This window comes from Larus michahellis, chromosome 3, assembly GCF_964199755.1.
Source record: "Larus michahellis chromosome 3, bLarMic1.1, whole genome shotgun sequence".
NCBI lineage: Eukaryota > Metazoa > Chordata > Aves > Charadriiformes > Laridae > Larus > Larus michahellis.
Window position 1 is genome coordinate 22,772,781 of NC_133898.1, and position 27,107 is coordinate 22,799,887.

At 48.5% G+C, this 27,107-nt stretch overlaps 1 protein-coding gene across 1 annotated transcript; it reads right to left on the reverse strand.

The window, feature by feature from the left end:
* Window positions 1-736: 736 nt before the first annotated feature.
* Window positions 737-26,783, reverse strand: ARHGEF33 (Rho guanine nucleotide exchange factor 33). The gene is made up of 15 exons (XM_074579325.1): window positions 26,762-26,783; window positions 23,324-23,373; window positions 17,165-17,329; window positions 15,477-15,598; window positions 14,422-14,573; window positions 13,007-13,066; window positions 11,606-11,821; window positions 10,840-10,969; window positions 9,391-9,523; window positions 8,076-8,159; window positions 7,087-7,170; window positions 6,114-6,262; window positions 5,055-5,213; window positions 2,608-3,369; window positions 737-875 (listed from the first exon to the last, which is right to left on the reverse strand). The coding sequence occupies exons 1-15, from the start codon at window positions 26,781-26,783 to the stop codon at window positions 737-739; spliced, it is 2,427 nt and encodes an 808-aa protein (XP_074435426.1).
* Between the last annotated feature and the right edge of the window lie 324 nt (window positions 26,784-27,107).

The following is a 27,107-nucleotide window of genomic DNA, read 5'->3' on the forward strand; positions in this document are numbered from 1 at the left end:
GCCTGCATCGCCTGCCTGGAGACACAGGCAATTCCGACAGCAGGAGCAGAGATTCATACAGCAGGAGGCAATTCAAGAAACAGCACGCCACAGAAGAGGTGAAGGAGAATTTTGGGGACTGATGGAAGTCCAAAAGAAAGGATGCTGCTGATTAAGCAGTACAAAGCCCAGGTGCTTCAGCTGATGCTTATTAGACCTCAAACCAGCAGGGTAATGCGAGCTGGCCTCCTGGAAGACATCTTTGATGGTGTTTTTTCTTTTGGAAACTGCAGGAAAGAGGGAAATTTCAGACTTCTGGCCAGGATGCCAGGGCTGCAAAGGTAACCCCTCTGTTGTGGGTGAGCCCGAATTAGAACTGGCTTGAATTTGGAAGGTCAAAGATGTATGGCAAATCAAACAGTGTTGGGGGATGAGGGGGAGGAGAAGATAGTGGGATTCGGCCAAAGCTTTCCAAAACTCCAAGGAAAGCTAAGTCAGGCAGGGGTGAAAGCTAGCAAGTTCCTGTGCTTATTGGACCTGCTGGCTGAGCTCCACTTCAACCCATAGCCTGGCCCTGCCCTGTGCTAGGAAGAGCAGGATGCGTTTGTAAGGCAGTTGTGACAGTCTCCTCTCCCCCACCCCTCCACCTACTGTGTTAGTCAGGGGGCATCTTGGGGCCTCGCTGTCTGTCTCCACCCTCGGGGACCTGGGGAAGCACTGTCGCGCTTAGGCTGTGGCCTGCCTTTCTTGGGGCTGCTTATTTCTTTTTGAAGAGCTTGCGGAAGGAGCTCCGGAAACCCCCCTTGGGCTCGTGCCGTGGGTTGTGGTCGCTGAAGGATGTTTGCTCATTGTCATCCTTCTGGCAGAACCTGGTGTTGTCTTCTGCATGGAGCTCCTAAAAGGGAAAAGACAATTTAACCAGCATTTGCAACCTCACATCCTTGTCCCCCTTTCTCTCTCTCTCTCTGTGCTAGGAGGGACCTGATGGGTGAGGAGGTGCTGGCAAGGCTGGGAGACAACAGGTCACCCAGGACTGGGCAGCACTGGTACCTCTGCAGAGTGCTTGTTGCTGGCTCTGAGGCAGTGGCAGAGGAGTAGAGGGATAAGCATTGTTAGAGGGAACTGGAGCTTTCCTTGCTAAGCTTTTTGTTTAGGGGGAGCTTACTAGCCCCTTTTGCCAACGAGGGAGCAAGCCAGCATGGGGACTTGAAAGAACTTCGCACCCTCTCCTTGCTCATGAGCTCTGTTTACCCTAGGGCAGGGAGCCTTCAGGCTTCTTGAGCTGATACAGTGCGAAAGACTTTTCTGTTGGCTCTGCTGCTGCCTGGTTTTATATCTACAGGGCAGAAGCCTTCATTAGCACGTACACCTTGCGGTAAACGTGACACTAAAAGATGTCTCCCCCTTTCAGGATAGTGCTGAGTTCCTCCCAGCAAGGCTCTGGACGAGGCCCTTTTCTCCAGTTCTGCCCACCGCTGCCATGGTAGTCTCCTTTGCTCTGTGGGGGAGAAGGTGTCCTGCAGTTCTGGACTAGCTCCACATTTGCACCCTGCTGCAGGCCATAGCTCTGTGCAGGTGAGTGCCAAAGAGCTCACAGGCTCCCCACAGGCTGCGTCCCCATGGCTCTTCTCCCTCTGCCTCATCTCCCCTGCTTGGCCATCCACCACCTCCTTCACTCCCTAGGCTTTTTTCTCTTTTCCTTCAACGTTTCCTTGCTGTCTTTTCAGTCAGGCTGTTGGAACCTTATTCCCATCATCATCTGCATCTACAGCCTCACCTACGTCTTGCCTCATTTTAAGAGGAGGGTGTTTCTCCAGACAGCACTGAGAGAACTAGCAAAGCACCTCACAGCACCCTCGGCCTCTTCCCCAGGAAGTGTGAAGAGCATCTTCCCACCTGACTGTGACAGCTCAAAGCTGACTCTGAACAGGTACTGCAGACTACAGAAATATTGTTCCTGTAAGACCTGGTGTCCCTGAAGGGCTAGAGTGCAGCCTGCCGTGACAGTGGTTGTCTGAGAGACGCGTTTGCTGGGCTCTGGTTTATTTTTCCCACAGACTTTAGTATGGTTCTACAATCCATGCAACAAAGGCAGGTGAAACAAAACCCACAGACCAGATCCTTGCTGGTGTAAATGGTCTGAGTTCAGCCAAGTCATGCTGATTTACACTGGCTGAGGATCTGATACTAAATCCATTGATTTTCTTAACTCGTCACTCCTCACAGCGGGTGGAAAGGCACCTTTTTAACTGGGTGCCACCGTAGCACTAATTTCAGACAGCTTTGTGCATACTTAGTGACTGATCAGATACAACGTTAACTTGTGGGGGAAGCTTGGTGACAGCTAGAGACACATGAGAGGCTAGCTTGTCTCAAGGGTGTTCTAGCTGTCACTCAGCCAGCTGCATGCCTCAAGCCCATGCTCACCCCTGGGAAAGATGTGTATGTGAAAAGGAGCTGTCTTGTCTCTCTCCTCTGGGCATGTACATGCAGATGAGGACTTTGAACGTGTGGACTTGAAAGCTATTTTGGCTTGTTCTGCCCTAACTGTATCTCATATCTTTCTCCTGCTGCTGACGCTGCTTCTGCACCACCACGTGCCTTTTTTTTTTCTCTTCCTATTTAAGCCTCCTTACTTCCAAAAAGCTCTGTTTTTCACCCGCTCCTCTCTGGGGGGGAAAGTAGCTCCTTTGGGAGCTTCGAGATGAGGCTGAGATCATGTGAGGCTGGACATTCCTCTCCTGCTTCTGCTGCAGCCGGCTCCCACTGCTGCTCCGTGTGCTGTAGAGTCTGGTGCTCACGCCCTCAGCGCTCCTCGGCAGCTCCTTCAGAGACCTGCTCAGCTGCTTGCCTTTGCTGTGGAACATCTCACGCTTGTAAGTACTGCTGCTTACAGGAGTGCAGCTCTTAGGCAATGGCTGTAAGGCATGATCTGTCCTCTCTGGTTCTGACGTGAAGTTAACAGGCCTAAGGAAGCAAATGTCTAAGCTGGACTCGGAAGAGGCCGGGGAGCAATTCTCAAAGAGAGCGAGGTTTTGGAAGGCATCATCTTCATAGGGGCCTGGCAGGGTGAAAACCTCCCCAGGGTACTCAAACTCTTCGTAGCTTGGCGCAAAGTTCCTCGCATCCTGCAGCAGCTCTACAGAGGTCCTGATGGCTCTCTCAGTGTTTCCCACTGCATCAGCTGGTGGTGCTTCATACTCCATTTCAGGGATGGATTGTAACGGGGCTGTCAGAGCCTTGAGTTCCTGCTCTGTGAGCTGAGAGGATGCAAGGATGTTCTCTGGCCTCTCATGTTTTCTACTTTCCATTTCCCAGTCAGGGGACTTTACAGCCTGGATGTTCTCCATCACGGTTGGCTGGGGTTTCTTCATCTGGGGCATCAAATGCCTTAAAATAAGAAACGAAACAAAAAACAAAACAAAAACAGAAGGAAGTGGAATACCAAAGGATGACCAAGAGACGGCATGACAAGCCCCACTCCCGCCTCACTCCCCCAACCCCATTCTCTTCCTTGTAAGGCCAAAAGGTATTTTCATATCTTGGAATACAGTAACAGAGCTGTTATTAATTTAAATTGCCTGGCTGGGTTAAGCAGGAGCAAACTTGCAGGGGTAGAACTGCTTATCCAGTAGCTTTGGCTGACTTTTACGCTCTACACCATGAAAGGAATAGAAACTGAGGTGAGAAGCCAACTGCTCCATCTCTCTCATTTTCAGCATTTTGGATTCATCTGCATTTTGGATTTTTACTTTTCTTCTCTTTCTGTAATGTAGGGGCTGTGTCTTGCTTTCCTGTGGTCTGATTGTCTTTTCAGGTGGACAAGGTTCCCTGGGCAAGGTTTCTCTCTTGGGTAGGGTGACTCTGTCCTCAGAAGTGTGTCAGGAGTACTTGGAGGGCTCCTACCCTCCGTGTGTTCCAGGTAAGTTAGCACGGAGTACTGCATTGGATGAGGTATTAGGTGCAGGGTCTGTACCACAAGCCTTAACGACTGCTAGTCAGGAAAGTCCCACTGCCATCTTCTGGGGACATAACGAATGGAGTGGGGGAACAGAAACCTTGTGATGTTCAAGATGTGCAGAGCTCTGCATCTGGGGCAAGATAACCCCATGCATCAGACCAGGCTGGGAGATTTGGGTTGAGCAGCAGCCCTTGTATGAACTTGGGGTTATAGCCAATGCCAATGTAAAGACGAGCTGACAGCATACTCTTGTGGCAGACAAGACAAACCCTGACCTGAGCTGTATTAGTAACTGCATGGCCAGCCAGGCCTGGGGAGTTATTTTGCCCACTTCTGTTCAGTGCTGATGAGGCCCCACCTGGACCCATGTTGGGTCCTCAGTTCAGGATGAATGTGGGGAAACTGGGAAGGCACCAGCTGAGGCTACCAAGATGGGGGCCTGGTGCATCACGTTTGTGAAGGGAGGGAGATTGGCTTGGGTAGTCTGGTGAGGAGGAGGCTAGAGATTGACTAATAACACTGCCACTTGAGGGGAGCTCAGAATGATGAAGCTAAGCTCTTCTTGTTAGTGTCAAACGATGTAAGGAGGCACAACAGCCACAAATTGCTGACATAAGAAAGAAGGCAAGTCTAATGTGCTTCTTTGATCATCATCTCAGTTGGCGCCTATCAGTAGGCTAGAAACGGCCAAAGATTTTACTGGGTGCTACCAGCAGCCCTGTCTTTCTTGAATGAGTCTTGTGTCTTTTTTGATCCATTTGTACTTAGATCTTGTGATAGTGTGCTGTGTGGAAAAGTACTTTTTTTGCTAGTCTGAGACTAGCCAGGCCAGGCTATTGCCAGGCCTACACCAATGAATGACCTCCCTGGTAAACTCTTAAGAAAGCTAGCAAAGAGCATTGACAGCCCTGGGTAGAGCTCTGAAATGTTTCCTGCTTGTAAGCCACACGGTAGCGGATAGCAGGAAGGAGCTAGCCCTTAATTTCTCTGCACATACACAGGGAGTAGTCTTGGAAATGGCAGTCTGTAACTGCCTAGTGTCACTGGCATAGTATGGGTGAAGAGAGAGTTTTCAGCCTACTTTGAAAGCCTTCTACTAGGACAATAGGCTTACGGGGTTGTCGTGCCAGAGGAAGGTGCTGGTGGGAACGACTGTATTGTCTCTTCAGAGTGGATCCCACTGTCCCGGATAGATGTCGCACTGGGTGTTGGAGAAACCTCTTGGCTTGTACACTGAGAGGTGAGACCTTTGTACAGCTTCACCAGGGATGACCTGAGGGAGGAGAAATCCATCGTCGTGCTAAGAAATAAGGCAGGGAATGAGCACGAGCATGTAGAATCACAGAAAACAGGGCTGGGAGGGACCTTAATATTCCCATTCACTTGTTCCCGCCCCAAGGAAAGACCTGTTCCACCTAGTCGGTCCCAGTCAGCAGGGCGTCCTGCTTTCTGTCCTGTTCTTAATGCCTCTCCTGATGGCAGTCCCTCCCCAGCAGTCTGCTCCAGCCCTTTACCACCCTCCATATTTGGAAGCTTTCCTTGAAGTTTGATCTTGTCCTACATCCCCAGTGAATCATTACAAGGAGCAAAGGCAACCAGATTGTGATTTTCATAAAAAGTCTTGATTTCAAGGAACTTTTCTGAACCACAACTTGAGAATCTATGTTCAGGGTCATTTCTATCACGGTTCATCTCAAACACGTTATTGGAGGCTTTCGTTTCTCCCACCCCACTCCCCCAGTAAAATAAGATAACACTATTCCTTTGCAGTCTTAGCCTATGAGGGCTGCAGGCAACAGACCTGGCATTCACCAGGGCCCCGAGCTGCCAAAACAGCCCCCGTGTGTTCTCCCACTGGGGAGTGACTTTGCTGTTGCTTTAAGGAATCAAATGTTCCCATGGAAAACGTGGCTGCTATGTTTAGAAGGATTAAACTGATTTTCCTGTCACTCTCAGAGTTAGACACAAGGGCCCGCCCCAAATCTGACCTCAACTTGGAGGACAAATGCCAATAGTGGGCCTTCTCCAGTATTCATGTGCAAAGGGCTTTGTTTTATTTCAACAGAGCAATGTGCCTGTCGATCTTGCCTGGACCTAAACCCCCTGTTTCCAGGCTTTCCCCCACACCTCCCTTTCCCTGGTGACAGAGAGAATGAGCTGATGTTGTGCTTACTTCTTCAGCTTTTTCCTCTTCTGTATAAGCAGGTCTTCATTGCATTGGAAGAGGAGGCTATAGTGTGAGATGAAAACCCGGAGGCGCTGCACACACACCAGCAGCAGGTAATAGTCAGGATGCTCTTGCTCCGTGAACTTCAGGACGTTCTGGGGCACAGAGGGGAGAGCAGGCTGTTTGGAGGGTGTCCTAATCTTTTCTGGGGAGAAGGTGCTATTGGGACCATGGATTAGTGCTCTGGAGTGCCCATAGCACTGCCCTGTCGGAGCACGGGGGGAGCTCTTCTAGGTGGCACCAGTTTCTGAGTGACTTGGACAGGGCCTGCCTCCTACTACTCCAGTGCAAATACGCAAGTAACCACTGTAAATGTAATCATGGGATGTGTGGGTGATGCACTGGTTGAGTTTAGCATTGAATAAATAAACCAATCTCTTGTTTTTATAGGGCTTGCTTTCGATGTCACCTGCCTTGTCTGAAATGTTTTAGTACAATTCAGCTAACCCTCCTGTGAACCAGAACTCTCTGTATCAGCAAGCTCTATGTAGGAAAGATTGTTGGGCCCTACAAGCTTCTAGCCCTCTCAGTCCCTCAGCTAACAGGCATGTGGACCACTCATCAAAGAGGCCAGTTCTGTTACAGGAGTTAGGTTGGAGCTCACAGTAGATGTGCCCCATCTCTGGCCTCCTGTTCTCCCAGAGCGGCAGGCAGCAGAGCTTTCAGTTTCCCAGGGGACAAGTTAGTTCTGTCAAGCCAAATGAATGTACTGCCAAATAGAAGCAAGCTTCAGGTGAAAGTGATGAAAATTAAGCCATTCTCATCTGGCTTTCCCTTTCAGAGGTTTTTTTTTTTTTCAGGGAGCCCACTGGGTTAGCCAGAAGCACTGTACCTGCGCAGGCCCAAATACCAGCTCTGAGTTAAAAGTCACGTGTTGTAATAAGAGTTCAACAAGACAGTTTCCATCCTGGGGCCCTACCTGTAGATGAATAAGGTATTCAGGGATTCGCTGGACTATATGGAAGAACAAAATGTAGAGATCAGACTTGATTTCTTCTTCTACCTGAAATAGAGAAAGCAACTTCAGAGTCTCTCCCACCCATAAACATGTCTGCTTCAAAATGGTTCTGGGGTTTAACGAGTAGTAACGCTGTAAGTACTTAATAACAGTTCACAGGAGCACGCCAGTCAAGTGGCAGTTGTGCATGATGGTACACTGGTCTTCATCTTGCTTCTGGAAGGGATATTTGCAACTCCTGCTACCACCAATACTAGTCCTGAGGATGAAATTCCTTAGTTTGGGGATTATCTAGGAGGGACACTCAGCCTAATTAAGTAGGGACATATGTTTAAAGTGCACTAGTTAAGTTTCACTGAAAACCCCAGATAGACAACTGTTGTTCAGAATGAAGTTCTTAGTTTAGGTCTGAATGAATTGAACAAAATGAGATTTACTTCTAAATTAAAATGTCTCTGAAGCGAGATAGCGTGGTTTAGTTACTGCACTTTAAAACTACCTTTATATTTAGCTTTCTTAGTTTAAACCAAGAATCAAGGGCGTGAGACTAAATACCCGAAGCTGGACAGTAGAGACTGTTTTCTCTCTAAAGCACTTACAGCCTTGCTCTTGCTCTCCCTGTTTGGATGAGTCCTTCGTTTTCCAGGAGACACTGTTTGCCTGGGACAGGTCTGGATAGCATGTGCATAGGCAAGCTTTCTGGGAGGTTTGATCTGAGACATTATTTCGTGTCACAGGAGAAATATAACTTGGGTTACATACAGTGACGAACACATTAAATCTGCCTTTTGTAGGTGCACATCAGCCGTGGCAACGTTTAGGAAAACTGGCATTTGGTAACAGAACAAGTGGATTGGCAGAGAAGAGCCCTATCATGGGCAGGCATAACAGGGAGAGATCCAGGCTTGCAAGTTGCCATTATGTGTCTGTGAAGCAGGCAGGAAGTTTACCTCCTTCAGGATCACCACGTGGATCAGAGAGATGCATTCTGGCAGGTCCCTCAGGTAAGCAACATAGTAGTCCAGAAAATTATTCTTATAAATGGAAAAAAAAGAAAAGAACAAAGAAACTTAAGAGAGATTTTTGGTCATGGATCCAGCCAGAATGAGAAACTGTTGTTTCTCCACCATCGCTCCTGGGAGCTCATTGGTGCAGCAGAGCTGCTTGCTGCGTGAAGCTTTCAGGGCTTGGGACTTCATAGAATCACAGAATGGTTTGGGTTGGAAGGGACCTTAAAGATCATGTAGTTCCACCCCCCCTGCCCTGGGCAGGGACACCTCCCGCCAGACCAGGCTGCTCAAAGCCCCATCCAGCCTGGCCTTGAACACCCCCAGGGATGGGGCAGCCACAGCTTCTCTGGGCAACCTGGGCCAGTGTCTCACCACCCTCACAGTCAAGAATTTCTTCCTAATATCTAATCTAAATCTACCCTCTTCCAGTCTGAAGCCATTACCCCTCCTCCTACCGCTACATGCCCTTGTAAAAAGTTCCTCTCCAGCTTTCCTGTAGGCCCCCTTCAGATACTGGAAAGCTGCTATGGAGTCTCCCCAGAGCCTTCTCTTCTCCAGGCTGAACAACCCCAACTCTCTCAGCCTGTCTTCTTAAGAAAGACTGTTTAATAAAATGTGTTCAGCTGTTGAGCACAGTACATAAAGCTTTATAGCAGATGGGAGGCATAGTGAGGCTGGGGAGGAAGAAGCTTTTCTTATTTAAGACGGTTAAAATTTATAAAGCATCAGATGAGTTTTTACACATCCTTGTAGGAGAGGTCCCACTGCTCACTGGCGTTGGGCAGACCTTCACCCTGAGAAGGTGCTGTTTTACTTGGGGCTACAAACCACATAGGATAAGGGACCTGCCCACCCACTTGTCATAACTCTGAGCAAAGTGTGTTGGGGAAGAGGAGCATAACAAACACACCATTTTCACGCCCTCACTGTGAATACAGACATCCAAGCTGTCAAGGCACATGTGTGGCTCCTGCAACCAAGTTTCCGTCCTGTGCATTTATTATAGGGCTTGTGCTATATGGCTGCCTGCCCCCAGGTGTGTCTGGCATGTGGGCTCCCTGACCAACCAAGTACTGCGACAAAGGGGTTACCATGCACCAGGACTCTGCTCAAAGGAGGCTGGCTGAAAGGCCTTACCATAGCCACAGCTTCACAGCACAGCCCCTCTGCTGCAAGGTATCTCAGCCCACCTGCGAGCCATCAGCACAAACATCATGAATCACAGCAGAAGAGTCTAGAGAGGTCTGTAACATACCTCGTCGTTTGTTAATTTCAGGAAGATGTCTCCTAGGATCCCTTGTCGTGGCCAGCTCAGGACTCGCTCCTGTAGAGCATGAAGTAAATCGACATGCTGCTGGACCAGGTACCGCAGAGAGTTGGGGAAGAAACTGAAGGGAGATGATAATCAGATTGGTTACACAGAGCAGAAACTCAGCCCTAAGCATGTACTGCTGAAGTGGGTATTCATGGGTGGTCAGCACAGGCTTGCTTTAAATGCAGGTATTATTAACTGCTTCTGTTGGAGTCCTGACTGCACCATGAGGCCCTGTTTTGGCTGCTATGTATGTGCAGGTACCCTCTCCAGTAGGGTATTACTACAGTGTTTTGAAGGTTTCTTGGGCTAACTCTCAAGTGCATTGTGTAGCTGACTGGAATTTGCAGAACTAAAAATCCCGAGGCAACACTGCTGTGGCTAATGAAGCAGGACCATGGTCCTCAGCCATCCCATAGAGTGCTTCGAGGAGAGCTCCCCAGCTTTGTATGTTGTCTCGTTCGTCAGGCCCTTTAACAAGCTAACCCTTTGATGCAGAGCTGGTCAAAATGTGCTACTGTCTTTCTGTCATTTTTTGCTGATTTAATCCAGAATCAGAGTGAAGATGTCAAATATTGAAATATTTTGCCAGATGGAAAGGTCCCAGGGAAAAACAGTAAAAATAAAAACTCACTTTGTACTATCATGCTTCAGTTTGAACTGTGTGTGTCATGTAACTGCTTAAATGAGTCCACATCAACCCATAGACCACATGTCCCGCACTGGACTTCCGTCAAGTGACTCTGTGGATCTGGGACTCCCTAGGGACAGTGGAAAGAGCCAAAAAAGAGAGAGATGGCAAGGACTGGGCTCCTCAAATGTGCTTAGAGGCTAGGAACTCCCATGCCAAAGCTGAGTAAATGGTGAGAGCTGTAGGAGCTATCCCCTCCTGGGATCTAAGATTGCTGACACAGGGGATGGCCTTTGCAAAGAGCTGGGTTTAACTGCTAACCTGAGTCAGTCCCACTGGTCTTGTATCTGTGTGTAAATACGTGTGTGTATCTGTATATATCGATACCTGATGGATGGCAGCCACTAGCCCAGGGCTTATGCCCAGAGCAACTTCTAGAGCTGGAGCTCTGGACTGGGAGAAGGAGGCGGTGAATGCATAAAGCTTTGTTCCCACACAGGCAGGAGGCATGCGAAAGAAGAATAGGAGACTGAAGTACAAGTGAAACAGTTTGGGATGCAAGGTGACAAGATGCAAGGACAGGTAGGAAAGTCTTTAACTAATGCATAAACCTTCCAATGCCTCCAATTTTCAACTAGAAATAAGCTCTAAGTGTTCAAAGATCTCTGTGTGGATGAAAGAAAAGTGGGAGAGAGGATGATGCCGAAAGAATATTGACTGGAGAAAAATCCACGAAAGAGAGAGCACACTAAATCAATTACCTTCTCTCTTTGGTGCTTCTTTTCACGTCTGGCCCTTGCAACGTTGCCTTGATCTTCAGGATTAGGGAAAGGTTGATGACATATTTCCTTTCCGACTCCAGCAGCTCCAAAGCGATGTTCTGCCTTTTGGCTTCCAGAAGATAATGGTTAAGTTTAAAAATAAGGAAATGCTGACCTCAGGGACAGCCTCGTGCTAGATTGGTGATCTGACATTAAATCATGAAAGGAGAAACTGTGAAAAAGTGGCACCAATATCTTGTCTTTGTGTGTCTACTTTCCCTAAAATATAAAATTCTAGCCTGATGTTACAGCATGCCCCAGACATGACTGCAGCCACAGTTTGCCAAGAACGCTCCAAAGCGAATGTGTTTTTCCCTATGAATACCAATTTTTTTTCTTAGAATAACAAAACAAGCAATCAAAGGTAAAACAACTCATACCAAGGATTCACATCCGCTTTCCTGCAGAATGAGAAGTATTTTTCACCCAATTAAGCAACTACACTCTCACAGTCCCATCAGTACTCTGAACTGCCAGGTCTTGGAAAGGAGAACGCATGTCCTGGGTGCAGAGCGATTCTGCCAATGGCACAGACCAGCCAACACAAAGGCCAGAAGTCTTGGATACTGAGGCCCCGAGACATTCCCCCCTAACAGGAGAAACTGGCTTGTGCGTCTCCCTCTGTAGAAGCTGATTACCACCCAGCTCACACCAGGTGTGAATGCAGCTTTGAGCCTCTCTAGCCAGTTTCCCTCTCTGTCCTTACCAGCCAAAGAGGGCTCACATATAATGTTGTCTGCTGAGCTGTATCTGCCTTGGCCCATGTCCTTCCCTCTCTCTGGTTGCTCTTTGGAAATGTATTCATCTCCCCAGTCCTTGGTGTCCTTGGGCTGCTTCCACACTGTTGACGGCAGATGCGCTTTCGACTGCCCCTCTGTTGTCAAGGGAGGCTTGAGGCTGTCATCTGTCTCTATGGCTGCTCCTGCAATGACAAACAGCGGTATGGATCTTGATGTCTCAGTTGACAGGTTATACTGCAGCAGGCAGCTAAGCATTATCATCCATTTGAAGTACTGGAAGGAGAGTTTGAAGCTTTATCTGTGCTTCACAAGAGCTGTAGCCTTGTAGTGTTAATTTACAAACAGAAATGCAGTTGGCCAGCACTTTGGCAGAACAAAGTTTGCACTCTTCCAGCATTTTTTTTCAGGCCAAATAAGGTCCTAAATTAGGTGCACATTAGGAAATAAAAACTTATTCCAAGTATGGTTGCACTTCAGGGTTTTGGGACACTTCAGGACTCGGTAATATAACACTTACTGGCAGGTATTGTAGAAACAAAGTACTATTATAATTCAGATTTAAATGCCATTCTCAATGGATGTAAACTGTCATGGCTTTTGAAATTTTTGTTAGTGTGATGTGATTATACACAGCAGCAGGACTGATAGTCTGAGGCTATTAAATCACAGAGAAGGCAGGAGAGGGTGCAGGTGCATTAGAGCCATTGGGTAGGAATTGCTTTAATGCAAATACTTTGAGTTGCAATGAACCATTTTCTGTAGTTTTTGTTCTCTTTTTTTTTCAAGTGGATTCAAGCAAAGGAGCCATCCAGAACAATGAGAGCTTCTAGTGAACAGTGCAAACATCTAATTGTTGTTCTCATGTGTCCTTTTGCTGTCCAGGATCCTTAGTGTCCCCTTACTATACCCTTCTCTTACTTCTGACCAATTTTTATTTTTGCCAGAAAAACTCCTCTGTTACTATTCAGACATGTCTACAAGGAATGTGGAAGCTGGTGGGCAGATAAACAGCTCACCAGTTCTACTGGTGTGTAGTCACTGCAAAGACCATCTCTTCCCAAGTGGCAAAATGGTGCTCTCATTATTCTTTGCCACATCAGTAAGCCTCAATTCTTCCTTTCTGCAAAGGCACTTAGAACCTGTGAAAGCAGCAGCAGGAAGGCTGTCAAGTGTCAATCCTTTGGCACATCAGGGACGCAGGTTTGCCCTCATGTCTCAACTGCAAGTATGAAAATGGAGTTACATGGCAAAGTGAAAGACATTCCCATGAAATGCATTCCCTGAAAGCATTTCTTCAGTGCAGTAAAGCAAGCACTCTAATTGAATCATTGTCCTACTGTTTTTTGGACAGTTCGATATTTTCCTACCTGGACCTGCTACGACTTTCACACTTCCTTCTCCCATTGGCATGATCCTGGTGTCAGACACTGTTGAAGAACAAAGGGAAACTTTACAAGAGAAGACAGCAGGCTTCTCCTGCCAAGCCCTGTGAGTATGGTTAGATCTTCCAGTTAGGAGGATCAGTATGGTTAGATCCATCCTCCTTTCACATTTTTGCTATGGAAACATCCCTGTTAGATCCCCACTAAGGAGCATCGTTACTCTTGTGGCTCTTGTTGTGGTCTTTGTTGCAGTAGCAGCTGCAGGCAGGCTAATGTGGGGGTCCCTGTTGTGCTTGGTGCGGTATGACTGCAGTGGAAGTCTTGGCTTGTCCTTGCTCGGTAGGTGCACGTTGCGTAGAAGGCACCCAAGCAAGCAGAACAAGAGGATGGAGGCCTGACACAGAGGCACAGCTGCCATTTTGAGTGGAAAGCAGCTTATTGAAGAGTGGAGGGGTGAGATGACTGGAAAGAAAGGAGCAGTGGGAGAAGTGGGTGAGAGAGCTGGATGTACAAGAGGGATGTGAGGGAGAGGGCTAACATACCACCTCAGAGCAGGGCCATGACTGGATGGATTCTGAGCAGAACAGACTAGAAAACAGCATATGGTTTTCATCCAGTCTCTGCCCCTGCTGACATTTTAAATGTATATGGTTTTGGTGTCTTCCTGTCTGAACAGCAAGAGAGTGATAGACCAGTTTAGACCCCCAAAGTTAAACATAGAAAAAAAGGCTCTGGTCCATCACCTTTTCTTTGATTCCAACCTTCACAACTGTTTGGCTGTTGACAGTGTTTTTCTGGTCAAGGTGTAACCCTAACACCATCAGTTAGCAGCTTCTGCAGCTAACAAGGGGCAGCGATTCTCCTGTCAGTGTGTATATGCAAGGAGCAGTGACACTAGTAGCCTTGTGTGTATGTGTGCCAGCTCCCATGTCCCCTTGTCAAATCAACCACTGGTATGGCCCCTTAATGACACCAGGCGTCCTCTGTCAGCCCAGTCCCTGTCATCCTCCTTTCTGTGCCCTGTTCCCTGACACGGGAACAAATCCACAGGTTGTAGTATTTTTATCAGGGGCTCCTCCTTGACTCTGTGTCTGTGCCACTAGCGTTGCAGGGAAGAAGATCCAGCCTGCTTCCCTCTCCTTGGTGGAGGCAGGCAATGGCTTTTGGGCTCATGTTCACAGAGCAGCATCTCCTGAATCCAGGCCAGCACCGAGGTTGCCATCCTGAGACACTGTGCCGACGTGCGTGCACAGACCCAGGAGCAGTGCTGCCGAGGGGAGCACCCCTCTTCTCCTTTTGTGCTGCTGCCATCTGAGGAAAACTTGGTGTCCTATTACCCTAGTGACCTTTTTCTGGATTTTTTTTTTTTTCCTGAGGAAGGCGCTGCATTTACCTGCTCTATTTCCTACCTTTTTCGTAAGTCACGTTGTGTAAAAGACTTGTAAAATCTTCATTGATCAGCACAGGTTCTGGGAGGTTAATGGATCGAAATGGGCTGCCCTGGAGAGGTGTAGGCACTGTCTGTGACCCATGATCATCTTTCTGTGCTCTTCTGTACAAACACAAAGAATGAGACAGTTGGAAAGTATGAATGCTACAGGTGAAGCTCCTGCACTACAGTTGTGGCAGACACCAGTATAAGTACAAGCACAGAGTCAGAAGTAGGACAACTCCAGCAGAGACCAGGAAATGAGTTGGCTTTGATGGAGTTGGCTTTGATGCAGTTCACGAACAATGCTCTGAAAGTTAACGTCCACTGGCTACAGGAGAAGGATATTTCAGATCTGTTCTTTTGCAGAGCGTTTTTTCATCTAATTGAATGGCTTAATAAGCTAAGGGGCTAGCCTAGATCTGCAGAGTGTTTGCATCAAGGCAAACTGTACACATCGTCAGAACTGTTCTCAGAAGAAGGCTAATCAGGGCCAAGGTGGGTGAAGTGTCTGCTTCATCACAGTGACAGTGTGGAAACATGCTCCTGTGTGACATGCTCAGAGAAGAAAGGGCTGGTGACAGGAAAATAGAGCGTGACTGTGCTATCAGGAGCCCGCTGAGTCCTGCATGCTTGGAAGGGGAAACTGCGGTGCTATTGTCTGGGTGGCGGTGTCTTAGCAATAGCTTGTAATGGTGAAGGCTCCTGGCTTTCAACAGTATTTCTGCCCCAACATGTCTCTAGCAGGTCTGTGTGTTTCGCCAGGTCCTGTTTTCCCTGAGAGCTGCTGAGGCTATTTTGCTGTTGGAATCCCGGTTAGGTGTTGGTGATTTTCTGCTGTATTTGCTCTATAGGGTATGCGTCTAAACGCCTGGGGTGAGCTGAAGGCTAGAGCTTCCAGTAATAATCAGGATTGATACACATGTCCAGCCAGGAAAAGATTAAGAAGTTAAGCTATAAAGACATGAACAAAACAGACACCACTGCTAATTAGCACTTCTGGAAGCCTGGAGTTCGGGCCCTTACTTAGCTTTCACTTTCCGTGATTCCCGCCGCTTCTCTTGCTGCAGCTGCTCAATTTTCTGTTGCATTTCCTCCTGCTTGGCACTGATTTCTTCAATCATTGACTTTGCGTCGCTGAGCTCCTCCTGAGAAACAGGCAAAACCACAGCATTCCCAGGGTGCCCATCAGCCTCACATAGCACAGCTTTGAATGTGGGCTGGTGTGCACTAGACATGCTTCAGGGTGCTGTGGAGAGTGGCTCTGTAATTAGACACACTTCCTTTCCAAGTCCAGTGTGTGTAATACATGCCACGCACAGCACGGCAATCCTTAATTCAACTACAGGCAACTCACCCAAGACAGCGTAATGTCACGTGGTTAAGGCACTGGTGGGAGATGGAGACCCAGGGCTTCATCCACCACCAGTTGAAAGCACTGGGAGGGCATTTGCCTTTAATGGCATTTGGTTGAGATCCCAGTGTCATCACTCACATGTATAAGCTTTTGCCAATCAGGCCTTAGAGCTGCCTTTTAGCCTCGTTTCCTAAGGAAATGAGGCCCTCCATAACATCCCTGTCAGTACGTCCTCCCTCAGCAACCCTCAGGCCATTTCATCTGAGCCTTACTCGGATGTAGAGCTCTCATGGATGAAGTTCCTGCAGGTTTCATCAAAGTGAGCAGCAGGATGGAGGGGAGAGACTCAAGAGTTTCTTGTAAATCGAAGGAGAGGGATTTTCCCCGAGCAAGGAGGTGGCGTCACTGGGAGCTCAATGTTTGGACAGTCAACATTGGCATGGTGCAGAGGGAGAGCAGCCTTTATCCCTCCTGTTGCTTGCGTAATTCCTTGTATCTGGATTTTAAAACCCCTTTTTCCCCCATAACAATGTCCTGGATAACCTTGCCTCTGGTGGTTTTTAAACCTCTGCTGTGTGCCCTTACACTTCTTGTCGTCTCCCTTGCTCATCTGGGACCATAGGGCTCCTTTTGCCCGATGCCATCCGTCTCTCCCTGTCACAGGGTCAGTAACGGACTTTTCCGGTAAGCAGCCCTCTTTAACTTCACAAGGTATTATTGACTCAGCAAAACCCCATGGGGAAAATTTACCATAAAAACAATAAAACAGTTTCTCTGCCTGCCTCCTCGCAGGCAGTCATCCAGTTTCTGCATGGAGATGCTGGCTGGTTTAAAGCGTACATCAAGCCTTCTTGCTAGGCTCTCTCTCCCGTCCTTTGTCTTTATCCTCTTGGGCCAGATCAAACCAGGCAGCACTTCCTCCCAGCCGTGTGGGAATGCAACTTCAAAAGGCTTTAGGGTTTTGTGTTAATTCCCTGCTCCCCGGTGTCTTTGGTTCCTGCAGGAAATGTAGGAGACCTGACCCAGGGAGAGGTATGGCACGGTGGCAGCCTGTGAACAGGCCATATGCCCATTGCACGTGCAGCCCAGAGCAAGGGTTGCTTGTACCCCAGGATAGTTCGCAGCACTGCCTCGTGGCCCATCAAGAAGGTTAAACAGGCCAGGGCATGGGTTATGTATGTGTGGGAGTAGTTGGGGGAGGCACAAAGCCAAAGGAAGCACACCAGATACATCTGAAACAATTGCCAGCTCATTTTCTTTACAAGCAGGAAGGATTGACGGAGGCAGGGGAATGCTGCTCCATGCCACCCGAGCTAGTGTGGCAGGTAGGCAGCCCCCCAGCAAGTCACACTCCTACCTTGAACGTGTTGAGGGAATTCTTCATCTCGGCCACTTTTTCTTCCATGGCACAGCGGCAGCTCTTGACCTTTTCCTCCAGGGCATACTCGCCATGCTGGATTCGCGACAGCTCCTGCATTGCTTCTGTGAAACCCGCCTTCAACTCAGAGGCTAATGCCTGCAACTAGAGGAACCACAAACACGGTGGGTTCAGTCCCTCCTCCCAGATGCAGGTGGCTGTGTCCCCAAGGGTGACCCATGGATCAGAGTGGCATAAAGGCTGGGTGTAACCCATCCTGTAAGGTTCTGTCCTCTTTCTCCTCCTCTTGTCATGGCTGGGAGACATGGGGGGAGGTTCGGTCCCTGCTGCAGCCTCAGTACAGGGTAGGAGGTGTTTGTCTTGGGCAGTTAATGTGCCCCTTTTTAGACTCAGAGTTTTTCCAGGCTCCCTGGCAGTTTGCAGCCTGTCAGTCTGTAGAAGGAGAGGACAGCCTGAAACATGCCAAGGTTTGCAATAACAGCAGCCAGATTATCAATCCCCAAAGCAGCTGAGCAATCAAGAACATGTCCATTTTTGCAGCAAGTCCTCCTCCCCCACATGCTCGTGGGGCTGGTGCTCTCAACAGACAGGTCTAACGCCTCCTTGCTCTCTAAGGGCTGTGGAGGCCCTCTGTCCTTGCTCAGCGAGCCCTTTCCAGGGAAGGAGGCAACTCTTTAACTCGTGATGGAGAGGGAGCGGGAGATTTTCCCCCAGCATACAGCGACACTGTGCCCACTCTCCCTGTTTTCTGTCCCTAGAGGCCCTAGCGCTGCTGGAAGAGCTCACAACCTAAGCTGGAGGCAGCCGGTTGGTAGCCGGGTGAAGCAGGAGACAGACCGGGGCGAGCCAGGCTGGCATAGCAAGCAGACAAGGCAGGTGTGGAGGGGGCAGTGAGGGGAGGCAGGCGGCTTGTGGAGGGCTAAGCGGGGACACCCTCTTCAGGGGCAGCTTGGGCTGGCGACCGAGCCCCCGCTGCTGTGAGCAAGGCGCGCGTTCTGCCTGCACAAAGCCCACGGCGAGGTCGCGGCCCAAGGCACTTCGGTACCAGTGGTTTTTACCTTTACAACAGAAATTCGGCCTAACATCTGGTTATAAACTGAGTCCAAAACTGGAGCACTGATGGTAAGAGGACAGCCACCCCGGGGAACTCAGGCGCTTGAGTCCTGTAAATGGAGCAGAGATGGCTTCCGATACCTTGGGGCAATGGCATGCACCATCCTCCTCTGATCAAGACTGGCAGCGTCTTTACAGAGGACGTCTGCCTGACATCCCCACTCCTACCCCAGTGCTAACCCCACAGTCCCCAGTCTGGTCTGGCTGGACACACGTTCCTAGAGCTGCCTGGGTAGGAGAAGCAGGACTGACGGGAGCTGGGACAGGGCGGAGGGACAGGAGGCTGACGACATCTTCCCTCCTCAGGCAGTCAGCCTTGACTCCCCAAGCCAGCTGGAGCTCCAGACCCCGTGGTTCAACCCCTTCACCCACCCTTCCTGGCCAGGGAGGACACCTTCCTGTGACACTCCTATATCACAGGAATTGTCCCCCTGTGACCTGCGACTGTAGCCTGAAGGGTTAGAGGGGCTGCTTGGGGCCGGGGCTGCTAGGGGAGGCAATGACCATACTGCTTCTGGTACCTCAGCCTAGGGGGGTGAGCCAGGTGGTCTTAGCATCATCAGACATTCTAACATATATGTCTGGAGAAGTGGGGGGGATATAAAGTACTGCAACTGTGCAAAATGTTAATATTCCCATCTGTGCTCCCAGCCACATGTGCACACTGACATCGCCAAGGCAGAGTTTCCCTGCTAGCCTGCATCAGGGCTAGGCATCGCACATTTTCCTCTAAGTGAAAAGGGGTGATTCATCAGATCCATCCCTTCCAACTGAAATACGCTATCCTATGCTATCCTTTTTAGGAAACTGCTTCAGGATGGAGATGTCTCAGCTTCAGGTCTCGGCTAGCAGTGGAGCCGTCCAGAAGCTGGCCCTGGAGATAACTGTGTTTGGGTCAAATAAGCCCAAAATGAAATGTTTCTGCCCACAAGCCTGGCCTGGCCTCCTTGGATGCTTCCAGGAAGGAGGTAAACTAGACAGATCCTTTCTGGAGGGTAGAGGAATGGGAGTTATTGCCGATTTAGAGGTTTCTGAGTAAAAAACTGCTAGGCATCAGCAATAGTCAGCATAAAGGGACCACTGCAGAAACTTTCATGTCCATGTGCAGTGAAACACTCTGTGAAAGCAGAGTTCAGGCAGGCAAAAGAAAGATTTGGGCTAGAGGCTGGACTATAATATCCTCTGCATCTAAGAGCAGACAGTCACTTGTTGTTTTGGCATTCACTGTTGGTCAACCTCTGCTTTTGCAGTCACAGTGTTAGCTTGGTTTCTTTGTGTATCCTTCACAGTGCTCCAGACCCCTGCCTGGGTCTGTCCTGCCCAGTACATCTCTCTTCAGCCCCATGCAGCTTGCAGTGGCTATTTCAGATGCTGAAATGCATCTTACAGTCGCATTTCCCATTGTTGCCGCTTGATGGATGAAAGCAGCCAGCAACACCAATCAGCCACATCTGCCAGGGCTTGTATGGCGGACATGAAGTGCTGAAACACTGAGAACTCCCTCCTCTGCCGCCCTCAGTGCTTAGAGCATAGAAAGGAAACACAAACAGCGTTGTGGCGCCATTGGGTGCAAGTTTGATCCAAAATTGAGTGGAGCGGTACAGGATCAACACATTATCTTTGAACTCCTGCCAAGCGCAGTGTAGTGCTTGAGCTGTGGATTTTAGTTTGAGCTCATTTCTAACAACAAGCTGTGGAAACCCATCCTTTAAATCCCATGGGCTGTTAGAACAAATGGAAGCCATTGAAGCATCAACTTGTGCTTACGTGTTGCCTAAGTGATGATGCCTACAGGGCCGGAGAGACATTTCACAGGTTTGTGAACCCCTGGAAAGTCAAGCCAATTCAGTGTTCTAAAGTGCAACGCATACCAAAAAAGAAAGATTTTATACTACCATGGAAACTTGGCAACAGTTTAACTGTAATGTGTTGCTCTGGCTCACCTATTCATGGGAATAAATACACTTGAAGAGGAACACACCTTAACAGCTTAAGTTGAACTGCCTAATGCCTAGAGGATAAATAAATCTGCATGGTCACAAGAAGTCCTTAGAACATGTCAAAACAGCAGCCCAAGAGCTGTTCAAAAAAAGCATTTAGGCATCTAAATAATTTGGTACGAGAGACACATTTCAGCCCCCACCTGCCTTTGAAGTGTGGCCTTCAACCTGACAAAGCAATGCAGTGAGGGATCCTGCGCCATGCATGTGCAGCAGATTATGTCTGTCCTGGGGGCCATGACTCCCATTTTACCTGCTGCCCTTGTTTGTCAGCTCTGTGTGGAAAAACCGTGCAAGTAAAATCTCTATTGAGACCAAGTAACTGCACTGTGCTCTGTGGGTAGCTCTCCATGGGGAAATGAAGGATTCTCCTCCCCTCTTTTCATGACTCTGATTAATAGGACACTGAGAAGCGGTCACTTGTGAGTCTCACTTGTCCTCCAGCCCAAGGGGAACGCTTGGTCAAAGTCCACCTGGAAAGAGGGGAGCGAGTGTTTCCCAACATGGAGGGGGGAACCGTGACCATGCAGAGGAAGTAATGGTGGCTAGAGGGGAGGAGAAGGGTGTGATCAGAAGACGTATAAGGAGCGTTCCTCAGCCTGGTTTTGACTTTACTTTGCAAGAGTGGAGCTATTTATATATGTGCATATATATATATATATATATATAAAAAATGGCTGTGAAATCTCCTTCACTGAGCCTCTACTTGTCTCACCTGCTGTACTGTCCCCAAAGGGTGGACAAGACTGATGCTGCTTCCAGGACCAGAGGCAGCAAAACTGCAGAGCCTCCCCATCCTCCCTCGGTGGGTGCCAGCAATTTGAGCCAGTTGCAAAAGATAGGGAGCATCCCTTCAGCCTAAAGCTTTGTTCAGACTTTAAGGCAGCCCAGGGAAGGTGGCTGTGGCCGGGAGATGGGGATGGCTTATGGAAGGAAGGGCTGGGATCAAAAGCAGAAGGCAGAACTTGGTGAGCTGGGTTTACTGCCCTGGCTGCCACTGAAAGGATGAGAGGGAACCCTTTCTTCCACGAGTAGCTGTGTCCTCACATATCTCCCCATAGCAGTAGCCAGGCTATCCAGGGCTCTCTGTCTCCACAGGGATGGCTATTTGCCTCTGCCACCCTTGGCAGCTGCCTAGGGTCCTTACATTGGAACAGGGCCTGCTCTCACGGACCTTGAGCTAAAGCCTGCCAAAACCAGTAGAAAACAGGCTCATGATGATGAAATATTACATAGGAATAATTCTGCTGTTGTAAATATATCCTAGAAAAGAGCAAAACCTTCTGTAGCCATGAAGGAGCACTGTCTATGCTACTTCCCCCAGCTTATCTACTGTCCATCACTTTGCACATCTTCTTACGTGGCTGATCAGAAGAAGTAAGCAAGCACCGTGTCACCCAAAAGAGGGCTGCCTGAGGACACTGCCTGAAACTAAAGTGGCACCAAGTCCAACACTTGTCACAAAGCCTGGATCTGATTTTTCCGAGCTGTGTGGTGTATGCTTTTACCAGGGAACAACTAATTTGTAGCACAGCTGCTAACTCCTACGTTTAAGGACAGCACTTCTGCAGCCAGGCATTAGGAAGGCTTGCGACGCCTCACAGCAGGAAAGCAGTGGAGCTGTGCTGATTTACAGTGGTGGAAACCCTGGCCCTGGGAGTATATCCCCTATTTATATTCCTAGGCAAGGATGGTAGGAATAAAGGCAGAGCAGCAGGGTAAGGACAGAAGAGAAGGATGAAGATACTTAAAGGGGGCTGCGAGCGCTTATCAGCTCTTGTTTCACATTTGAGCAGTCTTTTTTGGTAACTGTAGTGTCCATAGGGCCCTCGCTGAAGCAAAAGGGGACAGCCAGCTGGTAACTTTCATTTAAAGGATTCGTTAAGGTATCCACATCTCAGCTGGGTTTTTCTGGAAAGCAGCACGTGTGCATGGTGTTCCCATGGCTGGCTTTCCATGCGTGTTGGATCCACTGTGCCGGGCCCTTCAGTTGAAGCTCCTGCTTGGAGCTGTCTGGATGGGAAAAGAGGATGAGACAAGGGAAGCACTGACTGGTTAATGGAAAGCAGTATCTCCTCCACTTGCCATGGTGCACTTACAAGCAATTACATGCATTAGTGTTGCAATGGTGACAACAGAGGTCTCAAATAGTCAGGGTTTGCAGTTCAGGGTTATGTTTCTCTTTCAGGGTACAGTTCCATATTGAACCAGACCAAGGTTTAAAGCGGTCAAAACTCTTGTTGCATTTCCTGCAGACTGGAAATGCATAGGAAGCATCACTGTGGAAACACTGAAGCTGCATCTTACAGGAGGGACGCTCCCTGGGCTGTGGTATAGGCAATCTTGTTGCATCCATGGTGGCTGCCTGCAGCAAGAATGTCAACTCAAAGAGTGGTCACAGAGCTCTGGAAGTCCTGATCACCTTGAGCCGACGTGGGCTCAAAGACAGTGTTTCCAAGCTCCTGATGGGAGAGCCAAACAGAGACATGCAGCAAGATTCAACACTCTGGCCAGCCCAGCTGCTCTGCATTATCTGGCAAGAAGAGCACCCTATGGTCCAAGGAGCTGTGAGGCTGCCAGGATAACCCAGAGCCCCCCAGGAGACTTGGCCTCTTGCTGGGGAAGACACCCCAACCCAACGTAAATCAACGCATCCTGGGACAGTTCATCGGGTTTGGTGAAAGCTCATCAGAGCTCAGCCATGAAATCTCCCTCCGGCTCAGTGAATTGACGTTCCCTAATTGATGCTAATGATGCCAGCTAGTTAATTAGCTGAGCTCACAGATCACCTGTCTGAGCACAACTGGTTGTGAGCAGAAAAATTTTACTTGAAGTGTCTTTTAAGATGAAGCCCAAGATGTGATATGTGTGACATTTATTCATGCAGTGTGCACATTTTTGTTGCCATGTTCCTTGTAAGTGCCTACATTTTTTCTTCCACTTAATTTAGCTTTTTAACTACTGTTTATCTATTCATAACTCTTTAAACTCTTGGAGTTATTTAGGGCATTTTGCTCATCTTTACCTGGGAAATCTGTGTTGCAGGGGTACTCACAGGCACACTTTCAGTCTCTCCTGTGGGAATAAAGAACTTCAGTCAATTAAAATGACTTATTATGGTTGCTATAAATAACTGGAACAGAGTGTTTGAAGTCCCTCTTGAGGTACAAATCAGTTTTAAAGGACTCAAGTCTCTCTTTAGGAGGTGGGAACACCATATTGTTTGTAAAATAAACTGCAATTATAAAACAGGAATGGCTCACCTAAATCAGATGTTGAATTCACCTCGTTTGCTGCCCTGTGTCTGTCCAAAGCTGATCCATGCGAAGAGGTGAGAAACCTTGTATGTGCAATTAGGACCAAATTGCCCCCTGTGAAGTTCAGTTCTGTGTAACAGGTTTTCTCCCCTAAAGCATTACTGATCTCTTTTCCGAAATTGTGAATTTTATCCTCTACTATATTTGTACATATTTCTGTTCTCTCCACAAAAGGCTGATCTGATCTGTATATTTTAAGCCCTAAGTTATATTTTGTCACATTGCATTCAAAGCAGTAATCATGTCTTTTGTAACACCAAAAAAACCATATCTTTTCGTAAGTTTTAAATTCCTTATTTTTTGTGGTATTGTCATCCCATCTGATCTTGTACAATGGAGCTACACTTAACATTTCTGAAACAGACTTAGCTGATGGAAGAGTTTATATCTATTTTGCAGAAGTGTTTTGGACACTGCAGAGATGTTATCTCTAGGCATTAATGGGTTCTTGGTTGAAACCAAAAAGTCCATATTTATTATTTCCTTTTCTAACATTGTCTCTTCTGTGCAGAAACCTTCAATGATCCAACAGAAATTATCGCTGGCTGTGCCACCATTGCACTTTGAGGGAATCGCAGTCCAATGGCCATCAGTTCCCATGTTATTCCCTATGTCAGGCTCCCTGGCTGGCCTTCACTCCCAGAAAACATCACGCCACCCAGTTCCTCATCTGGATTGCCTCCCCTTGGCAACGTTACTTCATGAGGTGAGTTTTCTCTTGCTTCCAAGAATTTGCTTCACCCATCTCTGCTGTCAGTCACAGACATGACCAGTGATCCCACGCCCAATTCTAAGGGCAGCCAAGCTCCCTCTTTCCATGCTGCCTGCAGATGCCCAGTACCTTACCCACCTGGGCCTGTAAGACCACAGAAATTCAGTCCTGCAGAGGCTTGAAAAGGGTGCAGAGGCTTGAAAAGGTAGCCGTTGCTACGCAGTCAGCAAGTGCACGAAGTGGAAAGCTGAAGCCTGGAAGTCAGAGCTTTTACAAGGCACAGCTACGTTCTGATTTCTTTGCCCCTGAGGGGGAATATGGGTTACTGCCAAGGGCACCTACGAATTGGCCCTGTTCTGGTCTCTAGGCTTTGTCCTGATTCAGAGGAACGTCAGCAAATTCCCCAGCGACTCGCAGAAGTGAGAGGCAGAGGAGGAAAGGCCGTGTGCCCCTTTCTGCCCATGTGCCGCCTTCTCCCCGTGCTGGCTGGTCTTGCAGCTGTTGGGTTGGGTAGCAGGGTCAGACACTGACCCTCCAGGGCGTATCCTCCGAGGTTCCTCCTGGGGCACACAAGGGGCAGCAGGCTGATCAGGAGAAGTAACCATGACCCCAAACAGCCAGCTGTTTGGGGTCAAAATTCATCAGCCAGCCCGCACCAAGTCCCAGGTTTCATCTTGTAAATGACAGGTTGTTTTCATTTTCAGCTTTGGCCTTTTGGGGTCTTTTTTTTTTTTTTTTTTTAAATTTTCTCTGCAACCCCACAAACTAGAAACCAACTTTTGGCCTAAAGTGAATGATGAAGCTTTCTCATGATGCCTGGAGTTGAGGCTTAAGAGGTCAGCCAGTGTGTACTGTGATCCTCCTGAATCAAGAAGACTGAGGTCCATGTCTGGTCTGATGTAAATGTTACTGCTGGACTCTTAACTGTAGGAAGGTAATGACTGACCCAAAAAGAGCCAGAGGACATGTGTCATAATTAAAAGCACAGTACAAAGCAGATGCTGGGAGGACAGGGAGATGCTGTTTTTGCAAAGTGGTGGACATACTGAATGCTGAGCTTTGTGAAGGGCTAGAGGTGTCAGGTAGGAGCGCAGCACAGCAAGGAAGAGCCGTGGTCTCTCTTCAGATTTTCTTTGGGTGTTCTTCAATCTGATATATAACATAGAGGGCTCAACCCAAGCCCTGCAGAAGTCTGTAGGGATCTTTCATTTGGATTTGGATATGGATCAGTCTGTCATGTCCTTGGACACACTCAAAGTGAGGAACTGCTTCTGAGCAAGACCAGAAGATGGGAGAGGATCTGTGCCACTGTGATTTTACCTCCTACCTTTGTCATGAGCATGAGCAGAAGCACTGTCTGCACATACCCACTCAAAACCCAGATCGTTTCTATAAAGTCACTGCTAAAAGCTGGAGCAGAGGAGGCTCCTCACAGTTGCGCTGTGGGAAGCAAGGGGCTTTGTGGTTATCTCCTGGTTTCTGCAGTGAACATCTGCAGCCCATGGGGGCATACCAATTAATTGGAAAAAATCCCTGAGTTAATTTCCTTTTCAGTCTGCTGTAGTGCAGGGGCCTAGGTACACAGACCTAATTTACTCAAATTAGAATAATAGTAATAGAGAAATTAACTCTTACATTACCTATGCCATGAATGAATGTTGGCACCACCAAGCATCTTTTAAGAGAGAAAGAGATGGTCCAGGCTCTCTCCCAAGCTTACAGTTACGGGCACTCCTAAAGCTGCTCCACCTGCTCTTCATAGTTTCAAGACTTGGTGACGCAATCACCTCTGAGGTGGCAGAGCACAATGCTGCCAGGAGTTTGGAGTGGAAAGCAAGTACCCCGAGCCCCACGCTCCTCTGCAGAAAGACCTAAAGCTGATAACCACTAAAATTACGGACCTGAAACTCCTGAGTTTTGCAGACTTCTAGAAGCGCTGCTGACTGTAGCAGGACTGGATGCATGCAGGCAGTGTGGCCTGGATACATCTTGGTGCTTGCAAGATCGGGACTGGTGCAGAAGTCTGGGTTGTGGCACTGACACGAACAAGAACCCCTTGCAACAAAGCATGTGAGAAGAAGAGGAGAGAGGCATATCCTCATCACAGTGCCCTTGTGTGAGACACAGCTTTTGACAGGCAGGTGTGGGTCCGAGGCAAGAGAGGGGAATCGCTTCCCACATTGGACGTTACATGTGCCACAGGATTACTTTCCACAGGGGAGAGGGAGGTGTTTCTAAAATAAGAGATTAAAAACTTCAAAGCCCAGATATTTCTGTGAAACTAAAAGAAAAGACCATTTGCCCACAGGTGCCATAGCTAAGAGATGCTCTTGGGAGGCTGGCTGGTGGCTGCCAACAGACAGGTCATATGGGAGCAAGTTTCTTCCTCGCTGTCTTTCATGCTATCAAGAAGTGAAATAAGAGGATGCTTTACCTTCTTGTTTGTTTGAGTCCATGGCTGCTATAGGGTGTGCGTCCTCGCAGGGACTCCTGTCCTCACTCTGGAGGGTTCTGGCTGGTCACTGGGAACATCCCATGGCTTAGAGCTGCCCACATGTGAGCCCTGCGATGGGTCAGCTGGTCTGAACCCTGAGTGCAGAAAGATGCAGAAAGGGTTTATTGAGCAGAGATGCTCAGAGTTCAGAAAACAGAGGGAGGAGGAGGGGTTTGAGAAGGAATGAGGCATCCTAAAAGTTCGTTTGGGTTCACAGTGCCTCCACAAGCAGAGCGGGCACCTGTACAGACACTTCCCTCCCAGCCATTTGCACTTACGCGAATGG